Source organism: Lagopus muta, chromosome 2 (genome assembly GCF_023343835.1).
Source record: "Lagopus muta isolate bLagMut1 chromosome 2, bLagMut1 primary, whole genome shotgun sequence".
Classification (NCBI taxonomy): domain Eukaryota; kingdom Metazoa; phylum Chordata; class Aves; order Galliformes; family Phasianidae; genus Lagopus; species Lagopus muta.
The window spans coordinates 106,422,980-106,436,489 of NC_064434.1; the positions used below are offsets into that span (position 1 = coordinate 106,422,980).

Sequence of the window (13,510 nt, forward strand, 5' to 3'; positions counted from 1 at the left end):
CAAGGGAAGCCTGGCTATCGGGCCCTGACATCCCTGTCCAACTCCACACATGGAGAAATTCATGCATCTACTTGTTCCTGAGAGCTTGATGGTTTCATTTCCTCCCTTGTCTTTTCAATGGGAAACTCAACACTGAGTTGCAAACGGGCTGTATATTACAGTCCCAAAGTACACGATTGGCCAGAGCCATAAGATATTGCCTGCTCCCACTGCCCAGTGGCCAGGCATCATCCAGGATTTGGCAGGAAATATCTTCCAGCCTCCCCCCAAAAAATGATGTCAAGAGGACCGAAATGAGACGATAACCTGTGGGGGACAGACCTTAAAAGAGGGAAACAAAGGCTGTCTGTCTCGTCTGCCCAAGCACCAGCATCCCGAACCAGCCCAACCAGTTGTGCTTTCAGCTCTTCACGGCTCAGCACAGAGCATGCTGCAGGGAGCACCCACCTCTCCCAGACCGAAGGATGCAGAGTGAGTGCAGGTAGCACCTCACGGGTACAGCACTTCCTGACTCACACTTTAATGGCTCTCCAGCACAAAGGTTGTCCTACCCACCCACCCTTCAGACCTTGACACTGAGGAATGGCCGGTGCCCTTGGAGCCCTGCGTACGCACACACGCGCGTGCTGAGTCCTGTTTGGGAACACAAAGATCTCTATCATCACAGATTTCTCCTGCCTTCACAAGAAGTTCTAATCCCCTTCTGATAGCATCAGCAGCTCTGCAGTATTCTCAGCTTTGTCTTAGCAGCGTCTCAGTGAGCGTTCTTGGTGCCGCAGTACCTGACTGAAGCCCAACGTTGACCCCTCTCAGAGCAGTAACATTGTTTCTTCACAAGACTTTCTGGAGACTTTGGAGTCAGTGCAACAGGCACGAAATCTTGCACTTAGCAGAACTGGCGCTGCAACCAGGCTGTGGGACCTCATCCGCTCCGATTTTTTTCCCCTTCGCTATTTCTGTATTCCCATTTTCATTTCCATTTTGTCAGATCCCTTTATTTCTGCTTTCTGTTTGTGTGTGTTTTTCTTCCCGTTGTAGAGTCTCCTGTTCTTCTAAACAGCAGGCTCCTCCGGGAACGTGTTGTTAGCCCCAGGCAGATAGATGGCTTTCCTGTGTTAAATGTTACATCCTGGCCACAAGATACAGCTCTCAAATGATTTGCAGAGAAAAGTGAGCCCTTTGTGGTGCTGCCAAAATGCCTTTCTTCCTGTGCTGCATTCTTTGGACACGCTGTACATGCTACATCTCTCACTTGGCCTGTTCTGTCCCCTGGCTCAGCTGATTCCTCCTAGGCCAATTTCTCCTGTTCTGCAGATCATTTCACAAAAGCAGAGAGCCATCTCCCAAGGTTGAACACTGGCTAAAACTTCCTTACTTCTGAGCTCGGGGCATTCTTTCTTGTCCACAAAATTGCTGCTAGCATTGCACCGTCTCATACTCCCATTCGTCTTCACACAGATATTTGGCCCCTGGCTCTGCAGATCCAGGGCACTATTTCTTCTAGCTGCCTTTCTACCAGAAACTGCAATACATTTTGCAAGCACTCTGCAGCTTGGTGAATTCTTACTTCTCCTAATTCTGGCTTTCCCCAGCAGGCTGCTTCTTATTTCTGAGAAAACAATAATGCCTTTAGTCATGACTTGAAGCAAGCATTCCCCAGACCACATGCTAGAGACACAATTTCAAACGTGCTTTCAAGGCTTCCACTGCTTCTCCCTCTTATGAAGAAAAAGAAAGAGAAGAAAAGTGCTTTCTGATACACTACCTTGACAGGAATGGAGAAAGCATGACTTTGCAGCAGTGATATGGTGATATGTGAGAGCTACTAATTGTGATCTGCAGCCAGCAACACCCTGTTGTTTAGGTGAACAATTATTAGGGTGAGAGGTGAAGAAAGGAACCACAGTGCAATGTCCAAATGGCTGAAAATACCACGGGAGGAGCTGGCTCCCTGCAGACAGCTGGCTCCACACGGTGCAGCCAGCCGTGTGTGCTACAGCACCCACAAGATGGGCAGATGAACAGCACGGTGCTGACCTCATCAGCGAAGCTCGTCTTTACAGGAATAAAAATAATCTCATTGTCCTGCCAGATTTTGGCAGCTGAGCACATCCCAGAGCAGTATGTCTGCACGTTCTGCTGTGACACCACAACCAAAGGAGGACAGCAGACACTTAGGAGCCAAGCAGATGGTTACACATGGATGACACTCGATTCTAGAATGAAGTACATCAGCGCATCGCTCCTTTCTCAGAACCCGTCCAGTCTTCCCAGAGCAGCCATTCTGATCGCCCGACACCTAGTGCTGGTAGTCTGAAATGCAGCTGTGAGGGTTGCAGCGCCCTCAGCCCTTGTGAGTATTGCAAGCCTGTGATGCTCCTTAGACAGACAAACCTCAGCGGGTTAGAAACGTATGAGTTCCACCTGAGCAAGCTTTAGTAAGCTGAAGCAAAACGATGCTCAGCAGTCAGTGCATTAGTTAACATAGTAAACCAAAACCAGAGGGGCCTGGCTAAAAGGGTGGATTTCATCGCACGCCTCAACAACTCGGAGGGCAGTCCCTTGGCTGTTCTCCCAGGCCAAGGGAAATGGAAGAGCTGTGAAATGCACACTTACTGGGGAAAGGACTAAGAGCCCTGTATAGGGCGGAGAAGAAAACAGAAAAGCACTTGAAATAGTGTATATTGTGAGAAGAAAAAACCAACTTGGGCAGCAACAAGCATGTAGGCTCTAGGGATATTCATCCCTGGGGCTGGGACACAAAATGGGCTTCAGCCCATGTGTAAATGCTGGGTGCTCACAGGCCATGACACCATCCCTCCCAGCCTACAAACCGGATAAAATCATGGAGCATCCTGAGTTGGAAGGCACCCACAAGGATCAAGTCAAAATCTTGGCTCCACATAAGATGAAAGATGGGTTTGTTACCCAGTATGCTGCGAGCCAGTCTCACACACAGGCACAAAACTCCCTCCTAAGACCTAACCTATATTTCCCCTCTTTCAGTTTAAAGCCATTTTCCCTTGTCTTATCAATATCAGATCGTGTAAAAAGTTGCTCCTCTTCCTGTTTGATTTATCACAGACCTGCACAAATTTGAGTGACAGGAGGTCTCCCACAAAGCTAGCACCCACAGGGATTTTCCATGATGCTTTTTATACATATTCTTATCACTTGACCACTCTTCCAACACAGCCTGCAGCTCTGTGACTGGTTGCCCAATCTGCGTATTACTCCATGATGTCTTTTGCTGAGTCTGAAGGGCGCCCATACCAAGACTTGTACCAAGATTAATTCCCACTTGACTCACAACAATTCCCCCCTTTGAGACATACTTAACAGTGCAGTTTAGATTAGTCTCATTTTCTCTGAGGTTTTTGTTCACTGACTTCCAGCAACACTTGGATAGACACTGCAAGACAACATATAAACAGAGGCTAAAATTACCAACACAACTGTTTAAAAATATGTGAAATATAGAATGGATAAAATCAAAGTTACAAAAGCAAAGAGTAATATTCCCAGAGTACAACCTAGTCCTAAATAAGCACCCAATCTATTCCAGGTGCAGTTCATGCATTTCTCATGATTTTTAGCTTTAGGGAATCGACTTCTTCACCTTTCCACTTCTCACACGGAGCTGTTTTTGTCCTGGGGTAATGAACCCAGCACTCAATCCCCTTTACTTTTACTGCAGTATCTGTTGCTAAGAGTATCAGATAAGGTTCTTTTCACTTCTCAAGCAGAGGTTTGGAGATACACTTGGTCCCATGGTTTGAAGGAATTGTATGGGCACATCCAGGAGTTCCTAATTGCACATACCTGAGAAGGGAAGAAAAAGATTCTTGCCAAAGAAAAGACATATTCAGTAAGTATTTGACCACCAGCTACATGCATCTGATCACTTTTTGCTGCCAAATTTATAGTATTATTGTTTTCAGTGTAAGATTTCAAAAGGATTAGCTCCTTCCATAACGCTGTGGGCTATTTGAACTCTCAGCAATGCCAATTTATTTCAAATGTTCTTCTTGACATAACCACTGAAATTGCCTTTTTGATATTTGATTCATTCTTTCTACCTGACCCCCTGACTGTGGTCTCCACAGAGAATGTAAGTATCATTTGCAGGAAAATAGATACTCCTTGCATTATTTTTGCAATAAAATGAGCTCCTCTGATGAGAGTCCTTCTGAATATCAAACCTTGGAATTATTTCTTACTGTAAAATTTGACTACTTACTTTGCTCTGTTGGTTTGTCATGGGAATGCCTCAGGCCATCCGGAAAAGGTGTCAACCAATCTCAATAAACACTTCAATCCATTACACCACTGTAATTCAGAAAAGTCAATTTGCCAGTATTCCCCAGGTACAAAACTCCTTTTTACCTCTCGTGGAGGGGCTCTCCTCTAGATTTTAGGATAACTTTTAAGGCACATCACATTTATTTGAACAATATTTTGGCAACCAATAACAACGTTGCTTCCTACCAAGTATGTTTGCACTGCTCCAATACAGTATCTAGTATATACACACCTGCAGAGGAGTGCTCTTTCCATTAATTTTTTCCCTATTAGAGAGGTAACTACACACTGTTCATTAGGTGTTACCTGCTATCCTTTGGTAGTTTTAGTACAATTTAATAGCTCTCCTAACTTACCTTCTTTTCATATAAACAGGAGTCTTAATATTTAAGATATCTCCTGCCAAGGCTATAATTGCATATCCAGCTTTCTGCTCCCTAACAACAAAGCTGATTCTATCAGTGAATAGCTCCCAGCCAAGACTTTCCAGAGGTCTACCATTTAGATCTGTCTGTCTGGAATTGTCCAGCTTCTTGCAAACAATCTCGTCTTCCTCATTTACAGGCAGGAACGATGCAGGATTTAAAACACTCAGCATTTTTTAATGTCATGTCATCTTGCTCAAGCAGTACCATTTTGCTGGGGGGCAGACAGTGATGTCCCTTTTCTTCCAAAAGAGCTATGACCACCTGTGGTACATAAATGGCAACTCTCTGCCCTAGTAGTAAAGTGACTGTCAATTTCTTACCTTGCCGTTGTTCCAGTTCTTTAGCCAGTACATCACCAAACAGTGCAGGGCTGTTCTTGAATCCTTGGGGAAACACCATCCAACACTGCTGGGTCTTTGTCTCTATTACTGGGCCTTCCCATGCAAAAGCAAACAATTTCTGGCTTTCCTCATCCAAGAAAAGGCAAAAAAAAAAAGCATCTTTCAGACCTAGAACTGTCTAGTAAACATTAGAATCAACTCTAGTAGATTCTATTGGAACTCTAGTCAACAAAGTTCCAAACTGCAGGATGCACATTAGCAACTACTTCATTAACAGCTCTCAAATCTTGCACTAATTGATAATCATGGCTTTTTAACAGTATTATATACAGACTGGCATTCTTGTCATAGCCTTTACTTCAGGAAATTCTCAATTACAGGTTTTAGCCCAATGCAGACCTCCAGCTTCGTAGAATATTCTTTTTGTCTTACCAGTTTAACTCCTGGCATAAATTCTACTCTTACTGGCTCAGCAGACTTGGCTCTCCTTGGCTTTTCTGTCACCCACACAAAAGGAATTTCAGATGGAATTTCAGTTTCTCGTTTTTCTTTGCTTTCTTCTCTCAAGTGTCCCTGCAATAAACAGACTTGTGTCTGCCAGGAATTATCTTGCAGGATGTGTATCTAATCCTTGTTCTCATCAAAATTTAGATCCGAGCTCCCAGTTTGATCATCAAATCCCATCCCATGAGAAGTAAAGGGCATTTTGGCACATACAAAAATTCATGTGTTAAATTTCCAGTTCCACATCTAATCCTGTGGCCCCAACTACTGGCATACGATACCTAAAGGTCCTTTACAATAATTCATAGTGGGGTAAGCAGTTCTGGTGTCTACTAAATAGTGAATAGCTTCATCCCCCAGCTTTACTGGAACCTGTGGTCAGCTGTGGAACTTAATATGTTCATCCCCGGGATCTTCTACTTTTATCATCAGCTTCTGGATGCTGAACTGGAAGCATAAAAGTCCCATTGCTTGGCTTACAGCAATAGCACCACACACAAAACAAACAAACCCTACGTTCTATTATTGTAAATGTAGGCTATACATAAATATATATCTTTTTCTATGACACAGAACAAGAGAAAACGGCCTCAAGTTGCACCAGAGAAGATTTTGGCTGGGTATTAGGAAAAATTCCTGCACTGAAAGGGTTGTGAAGCATTGGAACGGGGTTATAGTAGAGCGTCCATGGAGTTGTTAAAAAAATGTATAGATGTGCTGCTGTGGGATGCGGTTTAATGGCAGACGTGGCAGTGACGGGAGGCAGCGAGCGGCTCCCCTCACAGCATCAACTCCCCTCACAGCGCCTCCCGCCCGCCACCATCCCGCCTCCCGTCGGCCCCCGCGCGGCGCGGAGCAGGGCGGGAACCGCGACATGGCCGCGCCCTCATAAAGCGCCGCCGCCGGCGCCCGCGCGTTTGCTCCCCGTGTGCGGCGGTGCCCCGAGCGGAGCGGGCTCCGAGCTGCGCGCCGGCTGTGTGCCCCAGAAATAATGAGGATATCGGGCCCCCATGTCGGACCACTCTGAAGAGAGGGCGACGATGATTGCGGCCGGCGACCTGCAGGAGTTCGTCCCCCGGGGCCGCGAGCACTGCCGCCGCCATCCCGGCGCGCACAACTTGCAGCCGCGGGAGCTGCAGCCAGCCTCCGAGCTCTGCTCGTCTGACGGGGCGGCCGGCCTGGTGGGCTCCCTTCGCGAGGTCACCATCCACGAGCGGCAGCGGGTAGGGCCGGGCCCCAGAGGGGCGGGGGGGGAATGGAAGGGGGAGTCTGTAAGGGGGGGGAGGATCTGTTCGGGGGGGAATCTGTGGTGGTGATGGGGGGAGCTGTGGTAGGACACTATCAGGAGAAACATGTCAGGGTAACCTGTCACTTCCTGAGCCCATTGACCACATCTCTTTTAGCTTCTCCTTATGAAATCCTGTTTTTCTGTGTTTGTTTCTCGTTTTTATTTAAGGAAAGTTGGCAGCTGAGGAAAGGTGTCAGTGATTTTGGTGAGGAAGTGGACTACGATGAAGAGCTGTATGTGGCCAGCAACATGGTCATCTGGAGTAAAGGGAGTAAGAGTGAAGCATCAGCTGCCTATAAGGCATTCAGTGTTGACAGCCCTGTGCTGCAGGTACGTTCACTGGATGCTCTGTTGTGTTTGCAAACAGTGCCTTGAGGGTAGGGGTATGCTGGGGAATACAGAAATATAGATTTTGGTAGTAGCATCAACTTGTTCTTCAGACATTGTTGTGCTGTGCTTTGTTTTAGGCCTTGTGGTGTGACTTCACTATTCAGCAGGAGAAATCTGACAATGCTGATGGTAAGTTGTATCCTGGAGTTGTAGGGGCTTCTGGAGATCATCAAATCCAGCCCTGTGTTAAAGCAGCTGTCCTGCAGCAGGTCCCACAGGAATGCATCCAGCCAGGTCTTTAATATCTCCAAAGGAGACTCCTCTCTGGCATTACTGAAATGCCAACTAAGTACTTTGAGCTCAGCCCTTTTGACATGAGAGTTTCAGTCATTGAGAACTGTTGTTCTAAGGCTACCACCTGTCCCTTAAATGTACGTTCTTTTGCACAGGAAATATCTAAGAAAAGAGATAATCTGACTATTCTTTTTTTGTTCTGCAGTTTCAGGCAGTAAAGAAATAGTACAGAAATGTGTCTGCATATTGCAGAGCTCGTGTGTAAATGTACATAGCATAGATGGAAAGGATTACATTGCTGCTTTACCCTTCCAGGTAAGTGCTTCACCTTGCTTTCCATCAGTGGGCTTGTTGTCTGGTTGCTTGCCATACTGTGGTGGGCAGGGGTGCATAAAGTGCTGCTGTTGGTGACTGCTGGAATTACTCATTCTAGTGAACGTGCACCAGTGATGAAAGTGTGACATTGATTATGGCATTGGTGCAATTCTGGAAGTAGCAAAAGCCAAAAAGTTTGTAAGCTGTGGGAAAGCATGGGTATGCCAGAGACTTGTGTGGTTTGGGAACCTGCTCTCATCAACACAACCCTTCTATTAAGAAAAGGTTTAGGCAACATGTTTTGCTACAGCATGATATCCAATGGTGAGAAATTATCAATACAGTAAATGCTTGATATCTTTGTTGTGACTGTATCTCTAATCTTTTAATAGGTTGCAAACATCTGGCCAACAAAATTTGGTTTGTTATTGGAGCGTAGTGGTTCTTCACATGAAATACCTCCAAGTCTACCCAGGTATGTAGTGAGTGCCTTTTAATTGTTTTGCTGTAGACCGTTTACTAATTTCATATAGATGTGTAAAAATTGAAGAGGAATAATGAAAGAATGTGTGTGTTCATAACAGGGCCAGCTGAAACTGCGACTCCTACAAAGGGACTATCTATCAAGTCCTAATTTCCTCCAACATGAGATTGTTGTAACTGTGTGAGAGTGTTTGATCTTGGGAGCAGGGTATGGCAGGCAGAGTGTTACTGACCTAATTTCATTGAGGTTTGTCCTGGAAGTTGCTTCCAGGCTGCATAGGTAGTCATGGAGATTCACTGGGAAATTGTCACTGAGAAATTTCCTCTCAGCTGTAATATGCTTTGAATCTCTGGAGTATCCTGCCCCGTATTTGTAGACCCTGAAAAGTAGGGTAAGGGGTTGGTTGGCATGCTGGTAAGTAGTCTGAGCATACACTTCTGCTCTTCCTTGTTGCTTGTGTGCATTCCAGGCATTTGTGATTGTCTCGTCCTCATTAGAGTTGAGATTAAATATAGAGGCCTTGAAAATATTCAAGAAAGATCTGAAAAAAAAAAAAAATATTTCCACAAGCTAGCTGCAGTGGGTATTCCATTTTAAATTTGGTACCAGGTTAAGCAGGAGTTCAGGCAGATAGCCTCTTCAGTGTGTTGGTGTGCTGTGCTCTCATCACTCTGTCCATAGGGATAGTGAAGTGTCTTCTTTCAGTGAAGGAAGGAGTTAGGCAGTGATTTGCTGCATTGTATTTGAACCCTTGGTCATCTCTCAGGTTTTCCAGCCTGCTGTCCCCTGTTTTGCTTCTTGTGGCTGGCCTTGGCTGGCATCTGTGCTGGACCCCTTTGGGATTACTATAGAATGAAATTACACTGGTGCTGCATTTTCCTGCTCTGTTACTTCACAAAACTGACCCTACTCAATCTGGACTTTCATGAAAATTTTCCCTTTTGCCACTGCCACCAACAGATGGTTGGCACTATTGGTACTCTGTGATGGGTACAGATTACCTGATGTCTGGCTGCTGGTGTGGCACCCAAACTCTTCAGCTGAGTCTAAGAGCCTTCTTGCTCCTTGTAGCTGCCCTCCCTGGTGCTGACTGTTCGTTTGGGCCAGCCAGAGGTTGTCATGCGGCCACCAGGTGGGGTTACTCTCAAGTGCTGTGTGAAAAATAGCACTTTGGTAGAGCAGCACTTTGTCTGACTCTATTCAGTTAATTGGAAGAGCTTCTGCCAATGGAATATGTCTCTACTGTTAGGTTTCAGGCTCAAATTTGTTAAGGTCTAAGGAGTTGTTTTGGGATTGCAGCATGTGCACCAACTGCAAGAGAAGGCAGTTAGGCTTATTAGCATTTGGTTTTTGAACATGCTTTGTTTGGTTTCTTTTTAGAGAACCTTTGCCTACTATGTTCAGCATGCTGCATCCCTTAGATGAGATAACACCTCTTGTCTGTAAGTCTGGAGGTAGGTTTAGGCCTTGACATCAAATGCTTAATGTATCACTCAAGCATTTTCTGTATTAAAAATGTGCAATGGCTCTTTTAAGAAGTCAGAAGTGACTTGTTTTAGCTGTTTTATGAACAGGGAAACCAGTCAGGATGAAAATCCAGATTGCAGAGCAAAGAGGGTGTAAAAAAATGACTAATTCTTCATCTGATAACAGTACTGTGGAAACGATATTTTCACCTTAACTTAGGTTAACTACTTCTTTAGCAGGTGTGTTTGGCTCTGCTAGAGTGCAGTATGTTGCTGATTACACCTTGAGGATTGTGTTTGTCAATGCTGAACCTTCCATTGTGATGACCTACGATACTGTACAGAGTTTGCATACTGTCTGGGCTCTTCGTAAAGTAAAGCCAGAGGTACAAATTTGTTACTGACTGTGTGTCATTATACATTTTTTTTGTACATGTTTAGGTGCCATTCTTGGGCATGTCTGTTAGAAATATCTGATTATTTGTGACTTAGTCTATTAATTGGGTGATTATTAGAGGGAAAAAAAGTCATACTTTGTATATACAACAGTTGTGGAGATCACTCAGTAAACGATGGCCATGTAACATATAGTGCCTATGATGCACTGTACCAGGAAGTTTGTTCTCTGTTTAAACTGTTGTCCTCCATGAGAAAAGTGAAAAACAACTTTCTGCCCTGAGAATCACAGGAGTAGTGTCAGTGACTGGGAGGCAGACCACTGTTGGAAGGAATAATTGCTTAGACTGGTGTAACTGCATGCCTTGCTGATGTAGGTGCATACTCCTAACAGCTAACTGATGAAACAAGCAGTTTGAGCTGCTTAGCTGGTACTGCCCATGTGTGATTAGTATGTAGAGATGTCTTTTCTTTCTCAGGAGCAGAACATGGTGCTGAAGTTCTCAGAGCAGCTGGGTACCCCTCAGAATGTGGCAGCTAGCAGCTCTTTGACTGCTCAACTCAGGAGCCTTTCAAAAGGAGACTCACCTATGGCCTCACCCTTCCAAAACTACTCATCTATTCACAGCCAGAGTAGATCAGTGTCATCACCCAGCATGCAGTCCCGCTCGCCGTCCATCTCCAACATGGCTGCTTTAAGGTAGGTGCTGAACATAATGTATAGACCTGATACCAATCAAATACAAGCTATAAGATAGGCAATACATGTGGCATTGATGTCTTTCTCTGCCCCTTACAGATCTGTGCACCTGAGCTGTACTATGCCTTCTCTTACAGCATCTGACAGCGCTCTTGGAATGATTTTGGGACATTTGTTTGCTATTGTCTCTGTAGCATAGAGGGAACTATGGGTGTACAAGAGACAAAGAGGTTCTGTTCTCATACAGCCAGTCTGTAGTGGAGTTAGGGACTGTCTTCAGGTCTTTTGAGTCTCAGGAGTGTTTTCAGTTAAAGCCATATTTAGAGAGAACGGGTTGGAACACATTTTCACAGTCTGGACCACAGAACTTGAAATGTTGGTTTACTGTTGGGATCTTGTCTCTTGGGTTTTGCCAGAGGCAACTGAACATAAACTGGGGAATTGTTTTTTGTATGATGGGATGTATCTTGAAGGGAGGCTAATATTGCACTAGCTGCTGTTTCAGGGTGGTTTTCTTTTTTGTTTTTGGTGTATGAACACCCTGGTTTAATAGGGGTTCTGATCTGGTTATGTATGCTCACTTTTCAGTAATGTTTTGTTTCTGCTTGCAGCCGTTCTCATTCTCCTGCCCTGGGAGTACATTCATTCTCAGGAGTGCAGAGGTTCAACTCATCCAGCAATGTTCAGTCTCCGAGGAGGCACAGTATTACCCATTCTCCAGAGAGCACTTGCAGTGATTCCTTTCTTGTAACAGAAACAGAACCAATTGTTCCTGAGCTGTGTATAGATCATCTGTGGACAGAAGCTATCACAAAAATGAGGTTAAGTGCATGCTGGAATATGAGAGAAGTGTGGGATTGCCAGTGGGGTGAGAGAAAGTTAAAACAACAGCTTATTTTAGTGTGAGCCTTCTGCAAATAGTGATACATTAAGATAGGTGCATGAACTTGCACTTCCCACTTTTTTTTGAAGTCATGCTTGCTAAGTGTCCAGCCCACTTGAAAAAGAAGCTGGGCACTTGGAATAGTTTTACCTGTTGTGTTACTCATAGCCCTCCAAGATGGGGGGATGCTTTTGTGAGATCTCTCATGCAAAGTAGATTCAAATACCATCACTGATATATTTTTTTTTGCATGTCTGCTCATTTTTAATCTCTTTTATTATTTCTTGCTTTGTTGGCATGAAAATGGGCAAAACACTACTTAAAACCTAAGACTGAGTGGGAGAGCAAAGCCAGACAGCATGTGCTCTGCACACCAAAAAGTGTGAATGTGAAGACTGGAGTGCTAGAAAGCTAATTTCTCTCATAAGGACTGAAACTGAGACTGACACATTCCTAGCAGCTTGAGGCACTGCTTATTTGAAGTCCAGTGTCCCTATGGTTTGTGGACATTGTTTTCTTTTTAATTAAAGTTTTTTATAATAAATCCAACACTATGCTGCTCTTTGTGTCTTATTTAGAGAGAAGAATTCCCAGGCATCTAAAGTGTTTATTACCACTGACCTTTGTGGGCAGAAGTTCTTATGCTTCTTAGTGGAATCCCAGCTCCAGCTGCGGTGAGCATTCCTCCTTTGGGGATGGGTTTGAAGAAATAAAAAGGGAGGGGAGGGGGGTAAAGGACTCAAAAATGTGTCTAGATCAAGGCTTTAACATACTTATTCGTTCAGCTAGTGGAATCTGTGATGTGAGGTGTCAGTGCTTCTCATATGGTAGTTTTTAATTGGAGTGGTGTAGATGATTTGGATTATTTAAATAAAATTGAGATTGCAAGAGTACATTCAGTGTGCTTTGAGTGGTATTCTTATTTATGCTTGTCTTTACCCTTTAGAATCACACTGGGGATTTCATTTAGACTAGGGGAATAACAGTAAATGATTAGTGGGGCAAAGCTAGAAAAGGAAGGATGAAGGAACCAGGTATACCACAGTAAGACAAACTGCACCTTGTAACACAACTTTTCTATTTTTGCCTTTCTATAACAGTTGACATAGGACAATCACTTTATATTTCCTGTTGTTTTCTCAAATCTCTAGGTGTGTAAAGTTTCAAGAGAGCAATGATAAGTCACAGCTGATCTTTGGTTCTGTTACCAATATTCAGGCAAAGGACGCAGCTCCAGTGCAGGTATGTAACTTTATGGACTATTAGCTGCAAAGTATCTTCCTTTGTCACTTATGTCATCCATTTGTCATACAAGAAGCTGAAGATGCTGTTTGATTCTTGCAGGGTGTTGATACACTGCTGGTTCTGGAAGGTAGTGGAAATCTAGTGCTTTATTCTGGAATTGTTCGTGTAAGTAGCAGGCTTTTGTGTCCAAAAACAAGTGTTTGACTCCAGTTATAAGCTAGGCTGTGCAGAGGGTGCATCATACCTTACAAGGTATCACTTTAAGCTGCTGTAGACTGCTTCTCACTTAAGACTTGGGAAGGTGCCTGTGCTCTCCTGATGAGTGTAATTTATATACAGTGCTGGAAGGGTGGTTCTGAGGGCTGACTGGTGCCTTGTGGTACAACTAAATATCTGGAGCTTTTTTTGCAGCAGCAGCAGCAGCAAAGTGCTAAACTAATACAGTGCTTTCAAACAAAGTATCAAGGATATAGGAAGTAAGGATTTAGTTCATTCAAAATAAATATTTTTGAACTGTATACAGATGGAATGTGT

At 44.3% G+C, this 13,510-nt stretch overlaps 1 protein-coding gene across 5 annotated transcripts in view; it reads left to right on the forward strand.

Moving 5' to 3' along the window:
* The first annotated feature begins 6,441 nt into the window (after positions 1 to 6,441).
* The window catches only part of ANAPC1 (anaphase promoting complex subunit 1), a 57,636-nt gene continuing 50,567 nt past the window's right edge, over positions 6,442 to 13,510 (forward strand). For 2 of the 5 annotated variants that reach the window (XR_007374878.1, XM_048935258.1), the window contains exons 1-12: positions 6,442 to 6,798; positions 7,032 to 7,193; positions 7,331 to 7,382; positions 7,693 to 7,802; positions 8,195 to 8,277; positions 9,667 to 9,740; positions 9,990 to 10,138; positions 10,628 to 10,848; positions 11,460 to 11,669; positions 12,310 to 12,405; positions 12,883 to 12,973; positions 13,076 to 13,141. Coding sequence is in view for 4 of the 5 variants with exons in the window: in XM_048935258.1 (XP_048791215.1) it covers positions 6,586 to 6,798; positions 7,032 to 7,193; positions 7,331 to 7,382; positions 7,693 to 7,802; positions 8,195 to 8,277; positions 9,667 to 9,740; positions 9,990 to 10,138; positions 10,628 to 10,848; positions 11,460 to 11,669; positions 12,310 to 12,405; positions 12,883 to 12,973; positions 13,076 to 13,141 (1,527 nt within the window). In the remaining variant the exon portion in view is untranslated. Of the gene's footprint in view, positions 6,799 to 7,031; positions 7,194 to 7,330; positions 7,383 to 7,692; positions 7,803 to 8,194; positions 8,278 to 9,666; positions 9,741 to 9,989; positions 10,139 to 10,627; positions 10,849 to 11,459; positions 11,670 to 12,309; positions 12,406 to 12,882; positions 12,974 to 13,075; positions 13,142 to 13,510 lie in introns of those variants that run through there. The other 3 variants (XM_048935257.1, XM_048935259.1, XM_048935261.1) reach the window with 3 other exon arrangements.